General features: G+C 39.1%; 1 protein-coding gene and 1 pseudogene across 1 annotated transcript; both read left to right on the top strand.

Annotated features, from left to right (window-relative positions):
* Positions 1-359, top strand: part of LOC100593733 — a 67,680-nt pseudogene extending 67,321 nt beyond the window's left edge.
* On the top strand, positions 337-22,605 carry C2H5orf63 (chromosome 2 C5orf63 homolog). The gene is made up of 5 exons (XM_003259908.2): positions 337-422; positions 2,152-2,253; positions 14,891-15,011; positions 21,242-21,298; positions 21,964-22,605. Exons 3-5 carry the CDS (start codon positions 14,898-14,900, stop codon positions 22,138-22,140), a joined length of 348 nt encoding a protein of 115 aa, XP_003259956.1. The 5' UTR covers positions 337-422; positions 2,152-2,253; positions 14,891-14,897; the 3' UTR covers positions 22,141-22,605.
* The last annotated feature ends 4,648 nt before the right edge of the window (positions 22,606-27,253 follow it).

Genomic DNA, 27,253 nt, shown 5'->3' with positions numbered 1-27,253 from the left:
TGCTCATCGCATTCCCCATAACCTAGTTCAGCCAAGACCTAGTGGAGGAGGCAGTAAATATTAAATTAACGAAAGAATGGATGCATGCAGAGGGGTTAAAATGGCTCGGACTCCGCAACCTCAAAAAGTTGGCTCCCGTACCTGAGGCTCGTTATTAAATGGTTCCCAAACATGCGGGGTCACTTTTCCGTGTTTTGTTTTTTAGTTTGGCCTTGGTTTGTGTGTCACTCTTCACGAGTAAAGGTTCAGGCGCGGCCACCCTTGAGAGCGTAGACGGGACATCACCTGAGATAAAGAGAGCCCAGCCGGCAGTGCTGCCGGCGTGGGGCGGAAGTGCGGGGCGCGGGGCCCGCGCCTAGCGGGTGCGGGCGGAAGTGCCCGGCCCAGGGCGGAAGCAGAGACGTTGGCGGCGTGAGGCTCAGGTGGGTGCCGTTAACCCCGCGCCGAGGGTGAGCGCTCGCGGCTCTCGGGCTCTGCGCTGACGCGCAGGCAGGCGGTGGTTCACTGTGCCGCGTGCTGCCAATTTGGATCGTCGTTATACGGAATTTAATTAAACCGGGAGCCATAAATCCATGAACCACCGGGGGGAGATTATAAACGCGTGTGTGTGTCTGTGATAGCGCTCTGGGAAGTAAATAAATGACGGACGGGAAAAGGAAGCTTTTTTTTTTTTAAGAGAAAGCAGAAAACATCTCAACTTCATACTCCTCCAGTGATTCACAGATGCCCCGTCCCGGGTTTAATTGAATTCTATGAAGTGGTAGTGTAATCACACTTGGGAGCCCGCTGAGCTGACTGCATTTTTAAATAAATATTTTTGAGCAGCCATGTTGACCTTTAATTGGGGTGAAAAGGTTGAAAGGTGCAGCAGGGAACATTGTGAGTGCCGGGGCTCTCTGGATCAGCTGTCTGGATCTCCTCTCAGCCTTATTGGGGAAAAGCAGCCCTCTGGGTACTAAACAATGAGAGAGTAAATCAGAGGCTGTACATTCTCAACAAATATTCACTTCTGACAAATAGCAGTTTTTTAATAAGTCCAAGGGCAGAAAAGTCCCCACTGAAATGTCATTGTGAGTTAGGCTTGTGACTGTTTTTAAGGCTGTCTTTCACAAGGAGTGTTTTGCTTGGGTGATCTTTATTCTTGTTTATTAATAAATAGTGTATATGTGGTACTTTATATTTTAGTGCCCTTTAAAAAAATCCATAGTATGGCCTTAGCTTGACCCCAAGATTCTCAATTCCTCAAGGACAGAGATGGTGTCTAAGATCTGTTATATCCCAATACTTTCTAGCGCATTTCCCAGAATTAGTATACATTGCCTTGTTTAAGCAGCCACTAGAGCTATGCCTTGGTGCACAATGCTGAACAAGTTGGGGTGCCTATTAGAGGCCGCAGTGTTCTCATTTGGTCATATTCTGAGGACTAGCTTATAAAAATGCATGTGAAGCGCTACCAATATTTGGAGCTGTATACATTGAGGTGCATTATAGGTAAATAGAAAGATTTAAAACACTGGGAAAAAAGATACACCCTGGAAATATTGGATAATTATGATAATACTGGGGCAAAGCAGAACTAATCATGGTTCTATGTGAAATATTGTAGCCCAATAACCTGGGTCCTGCTCTGCTGAGGAATTGCCTGGAACCAGAAAGAGCCTGTTGTGAAAATTAAGATTGGTGGGGCTGGTGCTTTAAACAGGCAGGATCCTCAGATTGTCTTTTTTCCCTGCTGCTGTGGCAGCAGTAGCCACATGCCAAGGAAGGATCAATACTTTTTTGTCTCTTTCATCAGAGGAATATGTGGCTGTGTGGTTTTATTTAGATGGACTGTTGGCAGGTAAGTAATAGAAATGAGGATTTTTCCAACTTGGGAATTGATCGGACTGTGTTTCTATTTTGTTCCAGATGCCTGGCTCTAAGGTACTCAGAGACACTGTGAGAAATCCCTTAAAATAGGTTATTTTTTATTATTAAAGTTTTTTTTATTTCATAACTTGTATATACTCTAGCTGGCTGATGTATTCAGTTACTCTAATGCTAGGGCTTGGAGTTTCAAACATAGCAGGACCTTGAGGTGATCTGGTACAAGTAGCGAGGTGTTTTTATGTTCCTTATTTAAATCTAATTTTTGCTACTGCGTTATTCAAGGACTATACATCAGAGGAAGCCAAAAGCCAGCTGGAATAGTTCCTGAATACGGTTTTAATCTTGTTTGCAATTATTTCGAAGGGGAGAAATCATCTGGAACAGGTATGTGTAGCAGGGACTAGGTGAGCTTCCTCTATCCTTCCCCTAGTATTGCATAACAAATTCTAGGGACAAAATCATTTGGGGAAGAATGTGCAAATGAAAAGTTTTGGCTAAGTTTATCATAGATATGATTCCACATCCCTAACTTCCCATCCCAGTACAGCCATGGAGAACAGGAAACATGAAAATGTTAGTCTCTTTTTATTCCAATCCTTACCAAAGTTAAAGTTTCTAGAGATGGAGGCAAACTGAAAGTACCTACCTACTATTTTTAGAAAGTATCCATCTCCAAGGATTTCAGACCATTTCACCAGTAATATCTAGTAACAGCTTTTTTACTGTTATAGCCTTCATCACTGTGGTATTGTGTTATTTGTTTGTGAGTCTTTCTCCTGCTCAAGGTGTGAGTTCCTTAAGGGCAGTGACAATATCTTAATCACTTTTATATTTCTAATACATGGCACAGCACCTGGCACATTGCAAATGCTCAGTACAAACTATAGAAATGAAAAGTTAGTGTCCCTGAAGGGAGGTTGGATCTATAAAAAGTATAAAACATTGAGAATGTAACAAGATAGTGAAAAGAATATAAAGCAGTAACCTCCTTTCAGGTTGTTACTAGAGACAGAAGTAATGCTTTAATAAACAGCTTGGAGCAGGGAAGAGTGTATTTGGGAATCCATTAGATGCTCCTCAAACTGCCTTCCAAGGAGATCTGGCCTGGTCCGTTGTGTGTCCTTTGTTGTTTAGAATATGCAAGCTAAAAGCTTCCACCAGTCCTGTCTCCACACTCTCTCCAGGCCTGCCATGCAACGCCTCACCCAAATACCTGTTTAGCAAATATTTGAAGAGTATCTGTTTGAAAGTGTGCCAAATTATTAGCTTAAGTAGGGCACCAGTATCTTGGTTTGGTCTTGCCTTAAGGATAGAGGACCTCTGTAGAGTCACTGTCTTAAGTCTGGTCACTATTTTAAGTCTAGGTTGCCCAAATAATATTGAAGGAAATTCACACTTGTCTTTTCTACTTTACTAACAACATTTCAAAGGAGTTCAAAGTTGACAGCTTTTTGTGTTGTAATAGGACAGTGGTGGTATATGCTGCTGCCTTCTGTTGCCAGTGGGATTGCAGCAGAAATCACATTGTTATAACTGGAAACAAATGAATTTCCTCTCATTGTTCCAGTGCTTTTTCATGTTAATCATGAAATAATGGGGAAATGATTTTTAGTCAGGAGGGAAGGACATGACGTTGAATTATTTGATTTTTTTAAAACTCTGTTTCTTAAAACACATAGTCCTTCCATCCAGTGTAGAAAAATGATACTATTATTTAATAGAAAACTCAGTAAATTCAGCCATTTCTCCAGGTTCAAAAATGAAATGAATGTGAATCTTTTTAGATTTAGAGAACAGTAAATTCAGCCATTTCTCCAGGTTCAAAAATGAAATGAATGTGAATTTAGATTTAGAGAACAGAGCCTAATTCTGATGGTAAAAGAATTCTACTGTCTGAAACTGAGACTTTCCTCATTCTCTCCATCCTTCAATTAAGCCTTATACAAAATGAAGTGTCTGTTAATTGGTATACTCTGAGGATTAATATGAAAAGTGTTTTGTTATTTTTTTGGAAGAAAGAGGGTTGAACTTGGAGATCCCTTCTAGTTCTGAAATTCTGTGTTGATCTCATTATATATAAAAATATGCCATTGTTCCAGGAGAAAATATAGAGAAATGAACTAAAAAATGTAGTATGAAAGACTTAAGCATTAGTTTCCTTATACATAAAGCAAGGGGAATCTCCAAAGTCACTTCCAGTTCCAAAACATTAAAAAAATTCTATCAATGATAGCTATTAAAAAACAGAATAGGACTCAAAAGATCGTAGAATCCCACCTAACTGAGGGATGCCACAGCCTAATGTCAAGCAAGAGTGGATGGCTCCCAACATTAAGATTGAACACTGTATTTCTACAGGCCTGGGTCTTACTGTTATCACAAGTCCAGGAAATGCTGGGTTTAGCAACTCAATGTCCAAAGTCACTTGCTACAAAATGGCTAGCAATGAATGAAACATCTTTTAGGTTTTGTGGGGTCACAAAGATAACTTTATCTCTTTGACAAGATAAATTGAAAGTGGGTAGAATTTCAGGGACAAAGAGAAGACATTGCCTGGGTGGATGGTTTTTGAATTGCAAACAGTTGTTTTTGGAAATGGGATTATGTGCTTTTTAAATAGCAGGGAAACTTGCATTACTAGCTGGGTACAATAAGACTAAGATGTTTAATGAAATTGCCTTCTTTCTAGGTCAGTATTAAGTATAAGAGATATCTTCAAAGGGAATGGGTCATGTTGGTTAAGAAGGATAATGTGGAAAGGAGCCTGCGTAATTCCTTATATACTTTGTTCCCATCCCTTGAACTAGAATGATTTTGCCCTCATCTTAATGCTATCTTTATGGAATGAAGGAATTTTCAAATTGGTTTTTAAATTCTGTTAAGGCCTCATGTATGATATAACCCAATCACATTATTCAGGTTTTCTTGGCTTTCAGGAACAGCTTTGCAGCCATTATGTCATAATTGAACCAAGCATTGTTGCACACTCTGAATTTGGAATATGCTGCTCTGGCTCCAAGCCAGTTGCTGAGTCAGTATCTTTGGAGTTGAGGATGGAGAGGAGGGATGTAGTGTGTGCAAACCCCATTGTGTTAACAGGAATTAGTCCAGAATTCCCTTTGGACTCTTGGGAACTAGAGGGGGTATATGGCGAGCATACATTACTGTTCTTGATTAGCATCATTATTTTATTTTCTTAGCTGAATGTTTGGAAACTCTTCCCTGACATTGTCATGTGCACCAACCCCATTACTGAGTAGACTCCTCCAAAGCAATGATCCAGAAAGTGTGACTGCTAAGATCTAAATGTTCTAAAACAAAATCTTGCTTATACTGAAGACTCCTCTCCCCTTCCACTTTACATTTGTCAGCTTGCCACAGCTGAGGCAAAGACAGCAGTGCTTCTGGATGGGAAAGAGAATGCCAGGATGAAGAGGATCTTTCATTTAAAATCATCTTTAAAATGTGTTTAATAGTAAGAAAGAGAAATTCATTATTTTTTCTTTGTAGGGAGAATTCCATCTTGGATGCTTAGACAGTTGCAAGATTAGTGCCCTAGTGTCACCTTCCCCATTTTCCAGCTTGGTTCCTTTTGACACCAACACTTCCCAGTTATGATTGAGAGTGAGAAAAGAGAGTGTGTAGTGAACAAGTACCTTTACACTTCTGCCTGAATCTATAAGTGAATTTGAATCCTCTTTAAAGGGCTATTTTAGCCTCCTACAGGTAAAAACTACTTTGGATTTTTTATTCAAGGCCTTATTTAGTCATAGACTATTCCCATGGCATTTGTTTAGCGTGTGATTTCCCCTTCTCTGATCAGGAGAATGCTTGAGGCCCAAAGCCCCAGGCACAGTTCCCTTGGGTTTCTAAAATGAGAGAATGGGACAAGTGGTAGCATTTCCGTTTAATTGTGGATGAAACTGAGGCTTTAGGAGATGAGGATTTGCCTCTCTCTTTGGGTTTTATGTTTATGAAATCCTCACCTAAAAATGCACTCAGGGAATTCAAACATGCTGAATTTCAACAGAAACTCTATATGAAGAATAACTTCAAAGCTCAAAATGAAGAACTATACCATTTGTGCTTAATTCCCCTGACTGATTAGTTAGTAGGAACTGTGTTGGTTTAAATTTATTTTGACCTGTCTAGACAATTTACTCAGAACCACTTGGAACAAGTTTTGTCTTTCAAGATTATCAATAAAATCCACCTTTACAATTACCTAGGCGGCTTCTTTTTTGACATACGTGAATTGAGTATATCCTTGGTAAAATAATAATGGTACTGAATTTTTCCCTGTTTGAGAAATAAAAACAAATATTGGGAAAAACCAATTGGAAGGGAACTGGTCTTTGCTTAAAACCCATCAAGCAGAAACCTTGATTTCTCAAAATCTAAATTTCAATACCTTCATAATTTTGTGAAGGCTGAGTAAGTTTAAGCCAATACCTGGTGCCAAGGTATTTGCTAGTCAGTCTTACCTAGACTTAGTGACATCCTTAGGTGCAGATAAATATGTTGAATATTTAAACAGTCATATCTTAGAAATTCCTGTTTAAATAATATTTGTGAGAAAACTTTCAGTTATTTCTATTTGAAATTTTTTTCAGTTTTGCAATTCCCTATTTCTGAGACTGCTGTTAATAGAGATTTAAATGTTTCATTTGAGGCCAGTAAAAGCACATTTCAGTCAATAGAATCATTATTATTAATAGTGATCTCTTACTTTTAATATTGTTTAGTAATCAGTACTTAAGCTTTACTTTTCTATTCTGCTTTATAACTCACACAGAGATTTTTACCTTCATCATCTCTTTTTAAGATACCCAGTCAACTTTTGCCTTCACTCTTCCCACCCTCCCCACTCCATCCTCACCAGAAAGACCTCCTTTTAGTTAAGATGTTAAATTGGGTAAGAACCACTTAAGGTAGTTCATTTTAGGGGTAGGCATTGGTTGAAAGATTTCATTCCTTTGAAGCAACATTAGATGCATCTCTTCTGATTTGTGGTAGATTGTTTCACTGTCGCTGTTCTAGTCAAGCCCTCATCAGTCTCCTTGACAATGGACAATTATCTCATTCTGGAAACACTTTGTCACTGACTTCTGTGATTACACACTTTTCAGGTTTTCCTCCTACCTCACCAGCTGTTCTGTCTGCCTCCTTTGCTGGTTCCTCTTGATCCAACCTGTAAATGTTGGATTGCTTCAGAGATCTATCCTGGGCCCTCTTTTTGTTTTCTGTACAATTTTAGATGATTTCATCTAGTTTCATAGCTGTAAATATAATCCTTAAACCGACGGAGACTCGAGTCTTTATCTTTAGACCCGGATTTTTTTCCTGAGTATCAAATCTGTGTATGTCATTCTCTCTGTGAGTTCTAACATGTCCCTAACCGAGCTCTTGGTCCGACATATTCTTCAATCTGTTCTTGCCTCAGTTTTCCTTATTTTAGTAACAGGCACTGCCACCCACCTAGAGGCTCAGGACCAAAACTGAGATTGACCTTACTGCCCTCTTTTCTTTTCTTTAATTCCTCATGTCCAATTCATGGGCAAGTCCTGTCGGCTCTGTTTCTGTTCTAGTCCATACCATCCCATCTCATCCAAACTACTGCAGTAGCCTTCTCCCTGTGTCCCTGCTCCACTCTTGCCCCCCAACAATCTGTTCTTCGCACAGCAGCTAAAGTTTACTTTTAAAAATGTATATGAGATCATGTCATTTCCCTCTTCTGAATCTAATTGTACTTAGAATAAAATCTCAATTCTTTAACATAACCCACAAGGCCTATGTGATCTGTTCCCTGCTTACTGTGGGTTAACCTCGTCTCCTGATTGTATCCCCTTTTCCTTGGTGTACTCTGCTTAAGCCATACAGTCTTTTCTGTTTCTTTCAATAAATCAGTTGTCCTCACTTAACAGGCTTTTGCATTTACTGTTTCCTCTCCAGTGCAAACAACACCTGCTCAGAGAATACCTTAATTAAAGAACCTGCTTCAGTCAGCATCACATCACTCTGCTATTATCTCTTCCCTGTATGTATCACCATCTCAAATGGCCTGACATTAAAGAGTCTCTTCACTAGCACATGGACCCCATGAAGGCAACGTACCTTACTTTCTTGTTCATCACCATACCCCAGCACCTATAATAGTATCTGATACATGAAAAATATTAGATAATTGTTGAATAAATGCATCCCACACCTAGATTTTCATAACTGACTTCTCTTTTCCACCTCCATTCTCCTTTTCTCAACAGTCTTTTCTGCCTGCTGCTGCCAAATTAATCTTTCAAAACACCGATTTTATCACATCAGTCATTCAGAACCCTTCAGTGGTTCCCAAGACATACACATCACACATTGCTTAACCACCATTAAAATCCTCCACAGGCTCATCCTGGTCCACCTTCCAAAGCTTTTTTTCCACTATTATTCAGCAGAAGTCTCTTTACCCTGTTCAAGGTTTCCCCCATCAAATAGCCATGGCATTCCTACCTCTATTACCTTTGTGTCTAACCCTGAATTTGGAAAGCTTTCTCTTTTTTGTACATATCAAAATCCTCAATGAAACGATTTAAGATATTTCTCTTGTGAAGCCACCTCCAATTTTAGCCTGTAGTACTCTTCTTTCCCATTCTCTTGTAACATTTGAATTATATGGCCCTGTTACAGTATTTCCTGTATTTCTAATTTACCTGCTCATATACGTGTCTCAACTTCTGACCAGATTTTTCATGGGTTGGGATCAACTGTTATTCATTTTTAACCCATCTTTCCATCCCCACTGTGGAACTAATGAGTGAATGATATCATTGGTTCACTAATCACTGTGAAGCCTAACATAAAACTTTATTGTTTTAGTTAAGAATTCAACACCTTTCTCCTGAATCTGTATAACTGAAATACATCTTGTTATTCTTGTTACTTGTATCAAACATGTAGAGTTGATTACTCCATCTGAGAGCTTTATTTAGAGGTGAAAAAATGAGCTAAACACCAGGCAGGATACAAAAAAAAAATTAATGGCTTAATGTTACTGAGAACTAGAAGAGTAAGAGGATGTGCATCTACTAAGTGAAGGATATGTAAATGCTGTATACCTTCAGTGAAATTGTCATCTTAGGCAAGGCTTACACTTCAAATAGCTAAAGAATGTTTTCAGTGAGCAGTGTGTTGAATACAAATTAATGTAGCACCCATTGAGTCCAAACAGTGGAATAGAGACATCCAGCTACTTAGAAATTGTCATGGTAATAATTTGAAGGGAAATAAAGAGTTTTTGTCCCAGGCACTCATGTGACCAATCCTTTCTGGAGACTGATTCTTTGCTGGCTTCTCTCATCCCCTGTGTGGTGAACCTGTTGACACTGAAATCTGGAAGTAGAAGCTGCATAGAGGGAGTGGTATGAGGAGCTCATACCACTCAGGTATGAGTCTCAGTCCCCAGGGCTGGGCCATAATATAGGCCTATTCATAGTTTAATGTGTTGTGTGGAAGCAAATCTGCAGTCCAAACTGTGTAGTCAGAATGAAGCTGAGCATGACACCATGTATAGCCAGGCCCACAGACAGGTGGTTAGCTCAGGATCTTTGTTGCAAAATTTTGTTTGAGTTGGCTCTACCTCCTTAACACTTCCCCCTGGATGCTAAGGCTGAGACACTAGAAAAGCACCTCTGATCTCACCTATGCCAGTGAGTTAGAGCTGCACTCCAGGTTGGGCCTTCTACTCCCCACTCCCTGTTTCTGTTCCAAAGCCTCATTTTCCCTCTGTGTAGCCCCTGGGAATTGACACATCAAAATATTTACTCAATTTTCAGTTTTGGTTTTGTCCCTATATGGCGCCTCTTCTTGTCACTCTTGGCTCCACAAGAGTCATTCTTCTCTCTTGCCCTTGAACCCAAGATCCCAGGCTAGGTTCCCACTTGTTTGGGAGAGTGGGAGGTTTGGACACAGATGACTGACCAAAAGCACAGAGGCACACTGGGGAGGCATCAATTGTCCCTGTTTCGCTGGATTGGTAGAGCCCAGTGACCCAGATGTGTCCCCTAAGAGCAACCTCACCTCATTACATAAACTTCCAGTAATCTAAAATAATGGTTTTGTTCCCAAAAGAGGTGTGTTTGTGTTTGTGTGTACATGTTTCTAGTCATTTGGGTAAAAATAGGAATGTTACACTTAGATAGTAATAAATGTGAAATAGAGCACTTAACTTCTCACATGACACAAATGACTGAACAGAAGCCCTGAGTCTTCTTTAGGGAACATAGGTTCAGTGAGAGCTACAGTAATAGTATTTAGTTAATGTCAGCTCAGCATTAAATTTACATTATATTCTTGTGAAGAAGCTCCAACATTATCTGTTAAATAACTAAGGCAGTACCTGGGCTGATGTAGACTTTTTGATTTTGCACATGAACTAATACTGCAGCTTGCTGATGAAGGATCACATGAGCTTGAAAATTTGGTGTGCCAAAGGATTCTTTGTATGAATAAAAATTCTGGTCGGTGAAGGTCAGTTTCTCTACTCAAGCAAGAATAATGTTATTTCCCTTCTAATCAGACATACACAGTGTTTGAAGAATCCAGGAACTCCATACAAGTGATGTGTAGCCATAGCCTGGGCAGCTCCTCATGCAAAAAATGAATAATCTTTAATAAAGACTCAAACGACCCTGGCTTCTTTCTATACTATAATCAGTTGCCTTAATGGTGTGCCCTTTAGTGCCTTGCAGGGAAAATACTATAAAGTTATTTTTCTTATGTTGCTTCAAGGAGGGCTGAATTGGTCCAGTCAGTCCTCCTCCCATGTTGTATTTGACTCTGTCATAAAGACCACTGAAATCAGCCTCAGTTTTATTGAAAGGCCAGCATTCCCTTTCTCTTTCAGGGTGATCCATGCCTCTGAGGGGCACTGGACTTGAAACAGCAGGAGTCACCATCTTTATTGTTAGGCTGTGGAATTTGTTTTAAGCACATTCTAAATCCAGTCTTATGTCTTTTGCTTTTTTTTTTAGTCTGTGACAAAGGTGACCCAATTGTTCTTTGATATTGTGGACACAGCTCTCTTTGCTCATATCATAGAGGCATATAACAAAATATGAAGGATAAAATTGTGTCTGTGTTTGTAGTAAGGACACGTATTTCATGACTAAATTCAATGACGTAATCAAAAAAGTGTTGTCTTCTCACAGTCATGAGCTAACAGGCAGAGACCATGTTTCAGGATATTTTTTATAGTGCTGAGATACTGTTCAAAAATAATAGAACTAATGAAAAGATCACATTGACAGAGTAGCCCATATTAAGATTTTACTTCAAGAAGGCATGATTCAGTGAATGTGACTTTGACAGCAATGGTGTTAGGGTTTACAGAGTTAGTAAAATGTTCTAAGAAGAATATTATAGAGTTCCCATTGAAGTGTATCATTTTTCATTTTATTTTTTCCTTTCTAGGATTAAGTAAATGTCAGAAATTAAGGAATTTTAGCATACTATCTGCCTAGAAGAGGTATAGGGAGCTTTTTCTATCAGACTCTAATATAATTTTATAATACAGTGCTTCCAAAGAAATAAGGTAATTTAACAATACGATAAAATGCATATACCTTAGAGTATTTGAAGAATATGCAGGTAGTAAAATTGCATAGTATGGATGCATTTCTCAGTAAACAGATGTGCCATGTTTAAGCAATTTAAAATGTGTAAAAAAGTAGAAATGGAGAATAACAGTGGAAAAGAGAACTAGTTACAAACAGAATGGCTGTAGCATCACTGAAGACTTTACTTAGCTCTGTGGATTGGTTGAATAAATCCTCCAGCAAATCTGGAATGAATAGCAACTCTCCTTACTATGACAGGTTTTATTTGTCTGGGGTGCAACCAAAACCACATGCTGTGTTTTGTCATGTTGGAAAAACTGAAGCAGATTTCCGTTGAGAATTTGAAGTTTTTAAAAAACCTTAATACTTCAGTCTCAACTCAGCCAGGTAAAAGCAATGTTTTCCTTTTCTTATCAACCAGACGTCAATAAATCTTAAATCCCTTCACCAAAATCATGTAGCTGCAGTTCACTGCCCTGGTCGCAGTCAGATCACCACCACAGATGGCCTAATCCTTCTCATTTCCAGGGACCTTTAATAAAACTAATTTTTCTTTAATAAAGTTAATTCTTCTGCCTTTAATAAAGCTAATTTTTAATTTTCTTTCTCTTAGAAGGGTGTGTCACCATTAGCATAGAGACTTTCCAAATCCCATGATGTATAAGTTTCTACCTAGAGTAAACATGGCTAACAATTCTGTACCTCCTCCCCATTTTTATAGCCTGTGTAGACAAAGCTGTGTTTAGAAGGTATGTCTCTAACTACATTCACCTATTGGAAAATTGTTCATTCTGCTGAATCTATAGAAATATGTATATACCAGTGATTAACACTTCGTTGAGAGTAGCACAGAATGTTATGAAATTGTTTAGATCTACTTTTTACCTTGGAACAACTGGATAGCAGATCCTTGCAAAATTCTCATCATACTCCTTTTTTATGCATTTGTCAGGATCATTTAGTTGGCAGAGAGATCCAAGTGGAAGTGGAAGAGTAAGGGCTGAAGAATAAGGGAATGATCATTGTTTTCATGGATCAGTATCCAGTCTTTTTGTTCTGTGGTCTTTATTCTAGCGTGATATGGGTTGGTGGTTTTCTCTAAAGTCGTATCATTCTGTCTGAAATGAGTTTAAGGCTAATCTCACACTGAGGAGCCTGGTCTCCAGTGAAGATTAGCATTTAATTAACATAGTAATGCTCTGTGAAGCAGAGGAGGGCAAGATTTGAGGTGGTGGTGAAGGAGTTAGAACCAGCTGCAGTACCCCAACCCAAAATTTTGTGGGTACCCTGAGGAGCACTGATCTTTAGTTATTATATAGAATAGGCCCAAATAGTGACTGCTGTACATACTGAGTATCTAATCAGGGGTAGAGGTGAGATTAAAGAAAGTGAGAAAAGCTCACTTCAATACTTTTAACATCCAAATAAATATTTGAGCGCCTATTATGTGCCAGGTTAATTGTGGGTACTTGGAGATACAGGGTTGAACAAGTACCTGTTTTTATAGAACTTGCATTGTAGTGGAGGGGGCATAAATAATTTTAGATAGTAAAGGGCAAAAGAAAACTACAGCAAGGTGTGAGGGTGGGGAGTGATGGGCTGACTAACATTGGTAAGTTAGTCACTAAGACCTCCAAGGAGATTACATGAGGCCCAGGCCAAGTGAGGAGAAGCTACTTCAGAGCTTTTCATGCAGAAGTAAAGCAAGTGCAAAACGAGGAAGAAATGATATTGGGTATACGAGGAACAGAAAGAGAAACTTTGCAGTTGCAACTTGCCAAGGCAAGGGAGGGGAAAGTGATAGATGAAGTTGCAGAGATACAGTAAAGCAAAGTTTAAAAATGATGATCTCAGGAATTAGTTCATCCTGGAAATACTGATAAATGACAAAGCCAATAGTGCACATGTGTTTTTAAAGTGAAATTATAATATTTACAGTTTTAAGGACAAAGCTGGAGACTCAGTAGAATAACTAGGAATAAACAGAATGATTGTAGCATCACAGAGGACTTATGTCTTATCTTGAGCAAAGTAGCAGGATGAGGAAGCTTCAAAGCCTAGTGTTTGAGATGCTGCGATCACCAAGCTGTTCTTACTGGAATATGTCCAGTAGAAACACAAGTACATTTGTGTATGAGGTTTCCAAAAGTTATGATAATCTCCTTTTGAAACACTTCTTAAGGAGTTGAGTAGATGTTTTTTTCTGACAAGGTAATTCAGCCTGATTCTCTCCTATAGTTCCTGTAAGTAAGCTTTGTAGTTTTTGTTCTTGTTTTTGTTTTTTTGAGATGTAGTTTTGCTCTTGTTGCCCAGGCTGGAGTGCCCTGTGCAATCTCGGCTCACCGCAACCTCCACCTCCCAGGTTCAAGCAGTTTTCCTGCCTCAGCCTCCAGAGTAGCTGGGATTACAGGTTCCTGCCACCATGCCCAGCTAATTTGTATTTTTAGTAGAGACAGGGTTTCTCCATGTTGGTCAGGCTGGTCTCAAACTCCCGACCTCAGGTGATGCCTCGGCCTCCCAAAGTGCTGGGATTACAGGCGTGAGCCACCACGCCCGGCCACCTTTGTGTTTTCTTATGTCTCACAGTGGAGAAGCATAGGTCTCATAAGGAATAGTCTGAACCTTTACCTGGGGACTTATGCTGCTTACCCATTGTTTCTTTTTCTTTTTCTTTTCTTTTTTTTTTTTTTTGAGATAAGATCTCATGCCCATCGCCCAGATTGGAGTGCAGTGGTGCAATCACGGCTCACTGCAGCCCCAACTTCCCAGGCTTGGGTGATTGTCCCACCTCAGCCTCCTGAGTAGCTGGGACTACAGGTGTACACCACCACACCTAGCTAATTTTTTGTATTTTTAGTAGAGATGGGGTTTTGCCATGTTGCCCAGGCTGGTCTTGAACTCCTGGGCTCAAGTCATCTGCCCATTTTGGCCTCCCAAAGTGCTGGGATTACAGGTGTGAGCCATGGCACCTGGCCCTCATTGTTTTCTTTACCATGGCAGTGGCTAGGTGTTGTTGAATGCTTGCCAGTATAATAAGCTATCCATGAGAATAAAAGCCATCCAAGAAACCTCCACATTTTAGGGATCATCAAGATGCTGGCAAAATCTGCAGATGAAATTTTATATTCAAATTAACAAACCCATGCAGTTTATTTACAGAAACCAAGTGATTAGGCACACAGCTAATTCATAACAAGGGATTTTTTTCTATTCTAAATTCGGTTTTGTTTGGAATACAATGAATGTTGAGGCATCAGAGATACTTGCCAAATTTCTAGGTCTTTCCAACACTCCTGGACTTGAAGAAATAATTCTGAAGCCCATAAATTCCATCATAAGCTTGCAAATTACTGTTCATATTGTAAGGAACAAAGTCTAGGGCACATACGTTTACTGCTTTATTTTTCTTTTGGCAGAATTAAGATGCTCTGGTTTCAAGGAAATAGCATGCAACTTGCCAGATCCTCCTTTGGACTCTTCTTGAGAAATTGCTCTGCCTCTAAGACAACTCTGCCTGTGCTGACCTTATTCACAAAGGTACAAAGTGAAAAAGTAAAATTGTTGGGTGAAGAAAGTTGTACATTTAAGAAATGGGGACAAAGTTGAAAGGAAAGGCAATGGAATAAACTTTCTTCAGATCTGCTCTTCAATTTTTCTATCAGCATAACAGCAGCAACTCAGTTTTCTACCCAGATACCTTATTATCTCCCCATTAGCAAAGGGTAAATTGATGTATTTAATGGTCATCTGGCCCCTACATTGAAAAAAATGAAGTATAGGTTATACTATGGTGTTTAAAAATGTATCATTTAGAAATATAATCAATTATTTTTATTTGTGGTAATTATGTTCTATAAAGTCACCTTGAACACTGAATTAGTGAATATTGCTCCTAGGGGAAATACACAGTTAGGTTCCTATGAGTCTCTGGTCATAATATTTTCATCAGCCTACCAAATACAGAAGCTTATTTTATGTGTGATTCTATTTAAAGATACTTTATTTTTACATGTGTACCATGGAATACTATGCAGCCATAAAATAGATGAAATCATGTCTTTGCAGCAACATGGATGCAGTTAGAGGCCATTATCCTAAGCAAATTAACACAGGAACAGAAAACCAAATACCGCATGTTCTCACTTATAAGTGGGAGCTAAACATTGAGTACACATGCACACAAAGAGGGGAATGATAGACACCAGGGCCTACTTGAGGGTGGAGGGTGAGGATTGAAAAACTACCTATCAGGTGTATGCTTACTACCTGGGTGACGAAATCATTTGTACACCAAACCCCAGTGGCATGCAATTTACCCATGTGACAAACCTGCACATGTACCCTAGAACCTAAAATAAAAGTTGAAAAAAAAATTTTTTTAATAAAGATACCTTATTTAGTATATATTGTTGATTCATTAACACTAAACTCACAGCCAATAGCACCTGTGTATAACTCATGCCTAAATGACGCTTATCAAACACATGTATTTTCTCCCTAAGGCACATCACAGTCTTCCTGTGCTTAGGAACACTAGCCAGCCCTTCAGCACTATGCCTGGGGGCTTATTTAAACAGTGAAATCACCGATAAAAAGCACAAAAATGCAAAAATCTGGCACTATGCAGACCATGAAAAGGACACTAGCTTGCATTTACAGTATGAGAGCTAAAACAAGAAGGCAGAGCATCACCTTGTTTGACCTCAGCTTAGAATGAGTGCTTTGGGTAACTGAAATCTCTCACCACTCTACGCATGTGCATGTCTGTGAATACCTGCAAAAGCACTTCAAGTATTGATTTGGGGGTTGCAAAGAAGTTTAAGCAATTAGGCAAATTCATAAATATGGAATCCATAAATAATGAGGACTGATTGTACTTGTTTTCTTATCCCTAACACTAGTTTTAAGCCATAAAGCTAGTTTTAAAATATTTAACAGCTTTATCTCCCTGAAATTATAATACAGATATTACTGATTTCTTTTTTTGCTAATTAACATCACTTTGTGTGATTTAACAAAAAAGAAATAAAGTGCAGGTTAATAGAAGTAACTTTGGTGAATAATACTGCAATTCACACAAAAAAGATCTCTTTTCAATAGGTTTTTGAGATTTCAGGCATTTTAGCAATTTGGATATATATGACAGTTATCTAATAACAAAGTTTAATGAGTTTTAAAAATGAATTTATTGATGAAAATATTTAATCTAAACTACTTTGTGTATCTGTAAGTATATATTGCACTGTTGGAAATTATGGAACCAAAAATATTTCATCATCTGAGAGTCTATGATGGAAAACCCACGTGCAAACCACAGAAGTTAAATAATCCCTTAAGGCTGATGTTGCTCACTCAGCCTAACAGTTCTGCACTGTTCTTCAGTTTGGGCAGCAGCTTATATAGCCAAAAACATTTGTTAAAAACAAAACGAAAAAACCACACCAATTTTCCATTCAACTTAATATTTATACTTAATGCTTATTCTGTACATTAGGCACACAAGAAGATGGCACTCCCACCTTTGGCAGCTTATAATCCAGTGAAGTAAATGCTTAAAAGTACAGTATCAGATTGCTATCAATTATGAAAAATAGAAAGTACTTCCCAGAGTGAGTTAAACAAAAAGATTTTGGAGTTGGTCTGGTTTCAGGAACAGCTTGATTTAGGAACTAAACATGTTAACAATCTCTTCAGCTTTGCATCCTCAGGGTTAAATCCCCCTCTAGTTCTTCTCATGTGATAATGGTTTGGCTCTGTGTCCCCACCCAAATCTCATCTTATAGCTCCCATAATTCCCACATGTTGTGGGAGGGACCTGGTGGGAGATGATTGAATTAGGGGGTGAGTCTTTCCTGTGCTGTTCTTGTGATAGTGAATGGGTCTCACGAGATCTGATGGTTTGAAAATGGGAGTTTCTCAGCACAAGCTCTCTCTTTGCCTGCTGCCATCCATGTGAGATGTGACTTGCTCCTCCTTGCCTTCTGCCATCATTATGAGGCCCCCCCAGCCATGTGGAACTGTAAGTCCAATAAACCTCTTTCTTTCGTAAATTGCCCAGTCTTGGGTATATATTTATCAGCAGCATGAAAACGGACTAATATATCATGGATGACTGCAGCCATCCCAAGCCTCAGATCTCACATCTCAGACATCTACAGAAACTCCAGCAAAAGCCTTATGGCTACCCACTGGCTCTGACTGGCCCATTCTTGAGGGATAAGATGCACTGATTGCCTGAGCCTAAGTCAGGTTTCTCACCTTTGTTGTTCTGGGATGGAGTCAGCCACATGCTGAGAGTAGTTCCTGTGAAGCAATATTATAGCACGCTTGCTACAAGAAAGGGGAGTGGGTGATGGACAGCCAACCCAACAAATGTCCACTATGGTTTAGGAACAGAGTAAATAACAAGTGCCATGGAAAATCCTAGAGAAGGATATTTGAATGGTCCATTCCACTGGTATCTTTTTTTGGTTCTTTATCCTTATAAAATTTGATGAGCCTTTCCTCATAAAAATATGTACACATATTTTCAGGTATAATTTGCATAGACTTCTGTGGACCCCAGGTCTAAAAAACAAAACAAAACAAAACAAAAAACCCAATCTAGATTCTTTTAAAGTTCTTAATATAAAAGCAAAATTTTAGCACATTTGGTACTTCTGTAATTTAGCATGTTCTTGGGTTTTTTTGCTTTTAAGATCCTGTGTTGACTTTTTGAAACCTTCTCTGAAAATTTTAGGATGATTATCTTAAAACATTACAAACTATCCATAATCTATATATTGCTAATGCTAATAATAACATGATAAGCCAATTCTCTGTTCTAGGAGATTAGGGCCAGAAAGACCCTTTAATGGTCTGATTCTTATTTCAAAACAAGCTGTGAGTTAAGCTGGAGGAAAGGCCTCTCTTTTACATAATAGTTTATCTCTTCCTGTCATGTTAAAAAGAAGGTTTTATATAAGCATAAGTAATTTGGGGTCTGTTTTGAGCTCATCCAAGAGAACCTATAGCAGGTCTCTGTTCAGTCAAGGGCTGAGAAGCCTTTAAAATCTGCCGATGTAGCCTTGTAATATAGTTTGAAGTCAGGTAGCGTGATGTCTCCAGCTTTGTTCTTTTTGCTTAGGATTGTCTTGGCAATGCGGGCTCTTTTTTGGTTCCATATGAACTTTAACGTAGTTTTTTCCAATTCTGTAAAGAAAGTCATTGGTAGCTTGATGGGGATGGCATTGAATCTATAAATTACCTTGGGCAGTATGGCCATTTTCATGATATTGATTCTTCCTCCAAGCCTACAGTAACCAAAACAGCATGGTACTGGTACCAAAACAGAGATATAGACAAATGGAACAGAACAGAGCCCTCAGAAATAACACCACACATCTACAACCATCTGATCTTTGACAAACCTGACAAAAACAAGCAATGGGGAAAGTATTTCCTATTTAATAAATGGTGCTGGGAACACTGGCTAGCCATATGTAGAAAGCTGATACTGGATCCCTTCCTTACACCTTATACAAAAATTAATTCAAGATGGATTAAAGACTTAAATGTTAGACCTAAAACCATAAAAACCCTACAAGAAAACCTAAGCAATACCATTCAGGACATAGGCATGGGCAAGGACTTCATGACTAAAACACCAAAAGCAATGGCAACAAAAGCCAAAATAGGCAAACTGGATCTAATTAAACTAAAGAGCTTCTGCACAGCAAAGGAAACTACCATCAGAGTGAACAGGCAACCTACTGAATGGGAGAAAATTTTTGCAATCTACCCATCTGACAAAAGGCTAATATCCAGAATCTACAAAGAACTTAAACAAATTTACAAGAAAAAATCAAACAACCCCATCAAAAAGTGGACAAAGAATATGAACAGACACTTTTCAAAAGAAGACATTTATGCAGCCAACAGACACATGAAAAAATGCTCATCATCACTGGTCATCAGAGAAATGCAAACCAAAACCACAATGAGATACCATCTCACACCAGTTAGAATGGCGATCATTAAAAAGACAGGAAACAACAGGTGCTGGAGAGGATGTGGAGAAACAGGAACACTTTCACACTGTTGGTGGGAGTGTAAACTAGTTCAACCATTGTGGAAAACAGTGTGGCAATTCCTCAAGGATCTAGAACTAGAAATACCATTTGACCCAGTGATCCTATTACTGGGTATATATAAAAATATATACACATATTTTCAGGTATAATTTGCATAGACTTCTGTGGACCCCAGGTCTAAAAAACAAAACAAAGCAAAAAACCCAATCTAGATTCTTCTAAAGTTCTTAATATAAAAGCAAAATTTTAGCACATTTGGTACTTCTGTAATTTAGCATGTTCTTGGGTTTTTTTGCTTTTAGGATCCTGTGTTGACTTTTTGAAACCTTCTCTGAAAATTTTTGGATGATTATCTTAAAACATTACAAAGTACCCATAATCTATATATTGCTAATGTTAATAATAACATGATAAGCCAATTATAAATCAAAGGATTATAAATCATGCTACTATAAAGACACATGTACAGGTATGTTTATTGCAGCACTGTTCACAATAGCAAAGACTTGGAACCAACCCAAATGTCCATCAATGATAGACTGGATTAAGAAAATATGGCACATATACACCATGGAATACTATGCAGCCATAAAAAAGGATGAGTTCATGTCCTTTGTAGGGACATGGATGAAGCTGGAAAACATCATTTTGAGCAAACTGTCGCATGGACAGAAAACCAAACATGGCATGTTCTCATTCATAGGTGGGAATTGAACAATGAGAACACTTGGACACAGGGCGTGGAACATCACACACCGGGGCCTGTCATGGGGTGGGGGGAGTGGGGAGGGACAGCATTAGGAGAAATACCTAATGTAAATGATGAGTTGATGGGTGCAGCACGCCAACATGGCACATGTATACATATGTAACAAAACTGCACGTTGTGCACATGTACCCTAGAACTTAAAGTATAGTAAAAAAGTATAATATATAATATATATAATAAAAGTATAATAAAAAAATATAGGAGAAAGTGGGAAAAAAATAAAACATAAAAATAAAATCTGCCGATGATCCACAGTATTCTCAACAGACTTCTCCGCTAGATGGTTTATGAGTGCAAACAATGGACACTAAAAGTTGTTTGCTCTTCAGGTGGAGAATTTGTCCAGGAAACCTATTGTTGACACTTGTAATGAGAAAACAGGCGGTGCAATAATCATCTGAAGCGAATAGAGATTTGTTTTACTTTTTAAAGATGAGGCAATTACTATCTAACTCCATCCTAATGGGTTTCTTCCTGTGGACTGATTAGGAAAAACAGGCTGGCAAGGCTCAGTGCTTTTCAGTCAGAACAGACTTTAAGCCATCCTTGTGGTGTCAGCCAGGCCAACTGTATGAGGCCGTAAGGGTGCACCTGACCTAGGAAGGACAAAGCCCTTAGATCAGTGAAAAAGAGAAACATCTATGTGTATGTATTATACATACACATAGATAGATGGCTTGATTTATGGAGAAAAATCAGAACAAAACAACCAAAAAAATGCAAAGAGCCTATGAAATATTAGTTATTTATAAGATTCTATGGTAGTGTTTTACTTTGGAAAAACAGTGTAACTAACGTGGTAGAAAACTATTCTTTAAAATAAGTATAATCTCCCTCTTATGGGTTTTTTGTTTTGTTTTGTTTTTGTAAGGGCAAATGCCATTCTTTGGGTTTAATCGCTTGTTTTTTTTTTTTTCTTCCTGTAGGACCCATGCCCCCTTTGTGATGAAGCCAAGGAAGTACTCAAGCCTTATAAAAACAGGGTAATATAATACAGTGTGGCTTTTATGTATATGGAATGCATATTAGATGTGTTATAAAGTATCTGCCTGGATCCTTCCTTTAGGAAAAGAGATTAAATGATTTTTCATTTAAATTTTCTTTCTATTCTTCAGAGAGATAGTTTAGTGCTTATTACCATAAAACTCATTACACTTAAGTGTTTTTCTCTGAGCAGTGCTGGTTTTCTTACTCTGGCTCTTAATGAGTCAAAGTTAACTAGCAGGTGCAGTATTTGTGTTTTCTTTAAACTTTTGCCCCATTCCATTTATCTTGTTTTGCAGTTTGCACCGATGTGTTTTCATGTAACACACCATCACACCTTTCCAGTTCCTATAACCGAAACATTTCTGTCCTGATTCTCAGTCTGCCTCCCAACTGGGACATGTTTTATTTCAGTGGAACTGAGTACTGTCCTGATGCTGAATGTAACAAGGGTAACAGAAAAGCAGCAAGATCAGGAAGTAGAGAATATAATGAAACCAGTCAAGTTTTGGAAATCAGGGACATTAGATCACTGTGAACCTAAAACAAACAAACAACTATAAGGAAAATGGCATTAGAAATGGTCTGGGGATCAGCTTATCACTGCAGTTGTTACATCACCCCATGGTCTAAAATACAAAGCTTTAGTCTGTATCTGTTTCAGTTCATTTTACAGGAGGTGAACATCACACTTCCGGAAAACTCTGTCTGGTATGAAAGGTATAAATTTGACATTCCTGTCTTTCACTTGAATGGCCAGTTTCTGATGATGCATCGAGTAAACACCTCAAAACTTGAAAAACAGCTCCTGAAACTTGAGCAGCAAAGTACTGGAGGCTGACTAATGCCCTCATGATTTTCCACCCTCTCTTCCCAAAAGCATCTTCCTAAGGAAATGACCATGGCCTGATACTCATTTTGTCGCTTGTACAGAGCCCTAAGGATGTTCTGAATTCAGTGGTGCCAAATAAATGTTGACATTCCCCTTTTGGTTGATGGAAGTATCAGTGTGGGAACTGTTTACTTAATGGCATTTTATAAAATAAGAAGAGCATATTGGCAAGGAGGAGATGATGGAGGGAGGGAGAAGTCCATTTGTCTTATTTATCCTTTTTGTATTAATAGAGAAGCACTTCACATTCACTGGGCAATGCCATTTATAGGAAGAAGGTTCTGCATTCCTGCTGCTGCCCCGGAGGGCTTAACTTTTTAATGAAAGCATAAATGCTCTTCCACTCAGTAGATAAAGTGAAATGCGAATTGTTAATAACTGTGCACGGTCAATAAAGGGATGTTTTAAGGAATACATCTGCATGAAGCCTATTCAGTGGGATTTAATAATACCTGTTTAAAATTAAAGTTCATTTTTGTTGAGTAGAAGGGTATTATTATCCTAGCCAAAGAGGCATCATTTGAGAAAAACAAAAGAAAAACTTAAACCCCTAAAATGTATATAAAAATCTCAACATTCTCTACACAGTCATTGAATTGATTTTTAGTATTTGAGGACTGCCTTTCATAGTTATTCAGTTACCATCAATTGAGTTAATTCAACTTATTTTAAGACAGTAGGTTTTTTTTAAATCAGATTTTAATATCTTGGAAAAAATCACTCCTAAATATGTCATCTAAAGATAAAATACTCTTTGCCATTCTATGTAAAGTGTTAGAAATGTATTTGCATACCCTTATTTATGTTTAGTCAGATTAAGCCAGTGTAGAAATGGATTCACTTGAAAACAAAACTGCCTTTCCTCTTAAAATCTTACCACTGCAATTCCGTGTATAATGAAATTATTTTTTAAACTATTTGAATGAATTTGGATATTGTGAGTCACTAGATTTTAATTTGATCAGGATGATTCAGTCTTAGTATAGAATATTAGAGCTAGCTGACCTTAGACATTGTCTAGTCCCACTCTCCCATTTTACATATGAGGAGAAATCTGAAATTCAGAGAATATCAGCGACTTAACCCAAGGTCACACAGGCCAGGTCCTGCCCCACAGCCCCAGATTTCCAGTACTCTCTGGACTCATTGCAGGGGGCTCCTGTTATCTCATATACAGCATCCGCAACCATTTTGGATCCAACACAAATCTGGAAGCAACTTAAAAAGCCTTTTAAGCTGAGTACAGTGGTACATGCCTGCAGTCCCAGCCACTTGAGAGGCTGTGGCAGAAGAGCCCAGAAGTTTGAGTCCAGCCTGAGCAATATAGTGAGACTGTGTCTCTTAAAAAAGAAAAGAAAAGAACAAAATCTTAGCAATTGAATAGCAGTGTTTATAATTTACAAATTTCTGGAACATTTATTTGACATAAATATTGAAACCTGCGGTGGGCAGAATTCTAGGATGACCCCAGTGATCCCCACTCTTGGATAATTCCCTGTCCCTTTGAGTGTGGGTGGAAATATCACTGCTGTGATTATGTTACATTATATGGCAAAAGGGAAATTATCCTGGCTGGGCCTGACGTAACTGGGTGAGCCCTTTAAAAGCAGAGAATTCTCTCTGGTTAGTTATAAAGAGGAAAGTAGAGAGATGTGCTTTAGCAAGCCTGGAAGAAAGCAAGCATCATGTGAATTGCCTAGTGGAACCACATGGCGAGAAACTGGGTAGCCTCTGGGAACTGAGTAATTCTCGGCCAAAAACTAGCAGGAAGATGAGGACATCAGTCCTATAGCTTCAAGGAAATGAATTCTGCCAATAATCAGTAAAATTAGAAGAGGATCCACAATGACAGATGAGAACTGCAGCCTTGACCAACATCTTGATTTCAGCTCAGTGAGACTCTAATCCAAGAGTCCAGCCACACCAAGCCTAGACTTCTGGTTTACAGAAACTGAAAGACAATAAATATGTATTGTTTTAAACAGCTAAATGTATGATAATTTGTTACATAGCAGTAGAGAATGAATACAAGTCCTTACAGCACTGAAGCACAGTAGTAGGTGATGGGAGTACAGAAATGAATAAATCATAGTCCTTGTCTTTGAGATACTCACTATCTGTTAAGGAGCAAGGAGAGACAAGTGAATAAAGCACTGCATAGTGCAATGAGGGCTGGAACTGACATGTGTCAAATGGTACCAGGTGGGAAAAGTAGCAGGAATGATTCACAGAAAATTAAACTTAAGATAGGTCTTGATGGCTGAATAGAAGCAATGGATGGGGATTGGTAGTGAGGAGGGCATTCTATAAGGGAACAGTGTATGTAAAATATGAGGGTGTGGAAGGACACAGCATATTCAGGAAATGCTAGGTGGCTTTGTGTGGCTAGAGTAAAGGTGAAGAGAGTGAAGGAGATGAGACTGGCAAGGTAGATTGAGATCCATATTGTGAAGGCTTTAGCTAATGTGCTTTTGGCCCAGCATCAGTAGCCTCCCATGCTTCCTGCCTTTATCCATAGTCAGTCCTTCTGACTCCTGACTACTCAGGGGTGTCTGGCCTCCCTATCCCAGCCTGTTGCAGTCCTTCTTCCTGTCCTTAAGCCTGCTGAGCTCAACAGTCCCTTCTAGTAGTCCTGCAGGACAATCCCACTCTCAATACAACCAGGGATGCCACAGACAAGGTCCTCCACTTGTGTGTCTGGGTGTCCTGTGTTCATTCCTGCCTTCTCCAGGCAGGGTGAGAATTGTGTAGCCCCTAGGTCCTAGGTTGCTGATCCTTCTCCTAGACCACCAGTTGGAAAGGCTCCAAGAGTTTCTTTCAGTGTCTGCTCAACTAAGATGGAGAAAATCCACTGGTTCCCTTCAAAAAGCATGGCTGGCCAGAAAGCCTGGAGACGTTTGTTCTCTTGGAGCACTTCTTACCTGAGTATAACTGTGTGGTTATAGTGTGCAGGAAGTTCAGAGGCTAAAGGTGAAACAGTATTTCAGCAAGAAATTTCTGACACTAGAATTTCAAACAAGAATCCCATGATATAGGATGCTCAAACTAAAGTATTTGCTAAGGCACTAAGAAACAATAGATGCTACGTTTCAAGGAAATACTAGATCACATGGAAGATTATTATAGACCTGGGAGAGAGAATCTTTGGAGGAGTTCTTTAAGAATAAGATGTCCTCTCACTTATTTTCTACCAAAGTAGAAAGGTTGGGAGTCACTTCATATCAAGAGGGAGGGGCATAAGTTGGACTCACTGGAAAGCGAATGTATGTCCTTGGGTAAGAAGAACATAGTGGTCTAACTCTCCTGGGAAATCAGGCAAGAGACAGTTTAGCAAGCAGCTTTGGCTGTACAGTGAAGGCAGCTGATGCTGTTTCTCTGAGTTTGTCCCAGGGATGTGAGAGAGAGAGAGAGAGAGAGAGAGAGAGTGTGTGTGTGTGTGTGTGTGTGTGTCCTCGTGGACCAAATATGAACGAAATGTGAGAGGGAACTGGTATGAGGGTGACTTCGTTGCAGGCAGGCCTCAGAAGGGGAGACCCAGAGGGAAACACTGGGTTCCTAGGGGCTGAGGGGTCTGCTTGAATGGAGAGCCCATTTGCCCGAATCAGGGAACTGCAGGCAAGACATTGCCAGTAATCGGTACAGTCTCCCAATAACCAACCTACACAGCCTGTACCAAGTGTGGTCTGCTTTAACTGTTTATCGGGTCCAGAAAGTAGGCCAGTATACAACTCCACCACTGAAGTAAGAACATTCTCACCCCTCTCCACTTTTTCTTTCTCCCATTAGCAACCCTAGAAGGATCAGAAGCTGCCAGGAAAAAGGAGAAGACCCTCCCCTTCCTCAGCTTCCCACCCCCACATGGCTTCTCAGTCGGGGAAAAGATACAACTTAACTTTAAACCAAGTCTTAAGTTTTGATTATGACATGGGATTAGATGCACCAAAAACAATTTCAAGTGACTATGGGGCTTTCTATTGCCTGAGAATGTTCAAGAGTCCTGATATGACCTGTTGTTTTTATCCTAAACAGCGAAAAATTCATCCACCAAATATATAGGGGTAGAGGGAGACAGAAAGATGCTTTCTGAAGGTATCTCATATTTAGAGTATTGGTTACATATACCTAATGTTGGTTTTAACCGATAGATCTTCAATAAACTTACTCACCAATTCTTATTTCAGAGAGGAATATGGTCATGTGACTAGGAATCCTGCAGATCTTCAGCAAACCTATGGGTCCCAACAGCTGGCAAAATGAAAGGTAGATACCTAGAAACATCGCATTGAAAAGGTGGTTTGATTATCCCACTGACAAGTATCAGTGTTATGTCACCTATGACTGTGATTTTCATGTGATATTTGTAGCAGCAATTACTTTTCCTTTCTGAAATTATGTTTGCAAGGATCAATTTGTTTTTATATAAAGATTAATTTTGATGTAAGAAGCTCATCATTCACCTCCAAAGGAAAAAGTGATACAACCTTCCTTTTTTTCCCCCTTCAAGCTAATGCCTTATGAAGGAGTGGAATAGTTTGGGACTTCGTATTGCTGCTCTAGAATAGTGCCTCTTTCTTCCACATGTCTCCTCATAACATTATGAGCTTACTGAAACACAAAGCTCTTTGGCCAGTTTATTGCAGGAAACAAGGTATACTCAGACTGGGGTTTTTTAAATAATGCAGCAATCTCATGGACATCTGAGAGTAGGAATCACAGTACAGACAGGCTTCAGAAGTACAATTAAAGAACCACCCAAAACTGAAACATCACCCTTCTCACAGTGCCTTGGCTTATTTTCTTTCCTGTTCTCTCCTGGCTCACAGCTCCCCTGCTTACACACTCCCCTGCTTCCTCATAGCTGCAGCCTGCTTATGCCCATCATTACTGCTATCTTTCTGTTCAGCAATACAGCACCCTGAGCCTCTCAGGCTTCTCTATTCTGAAATCCTAAAAGAGGAATTTTACTCAGCTTATATTTTACAACCAGGCACCCATGACCTAAGTTGGCTGACCAAATCTGTAGAAGGAGCCAACTTTAGGACAGAAGCCCATTCCTGGGCCA

This window comes from Nomascus leucogenys, chromosome 2 (genome assembly GCF_006542625.1).
Source record: "Nomascus leucogenys isolate Asia chromosome 2, Asia_NLE_v1, whole genome shotgun sequence".
NCBI classification, from domain to species: domain Eukaryota; kingdom Metazoa; phylum Chordata; class Mammalia; order Primates; family Hylobatidae; genus Nomascus; species Nomascus leucogenys.
Note: the sequence above shows the minus strand (reverse complement) of the source record. Positions and strands in the feature narration are given on the sequence as shown.

What these genes read in the sequence shown, in the direction of transcription:
- C2H5orf63 (XM_003259908.2), top strand. Translation starts at nt 14,898, where the DNA reads ATGCTCTGGTTTCAAGGAAATAGCATGCAACTTGCCAGATCCTCCTTT. An exon ending in TGCTGACCTTATTCACAAAG is followed by an intron (nt 15,012 to 21,241) that starts GTACAAAGTGAA and finishes TTCTTCCTGTAG; the next exon opens with GACCCATGCCCCCTTTGTGA. An exon ending in TCAAGCCTTATAAAAACAGG is followed by an intron (nt 21,299 to 21,963) that starts GTAATATAATAC and finishes TATCTGTTTCAG; the next exon opens with TTCATTTTACAGGAGGTGAA.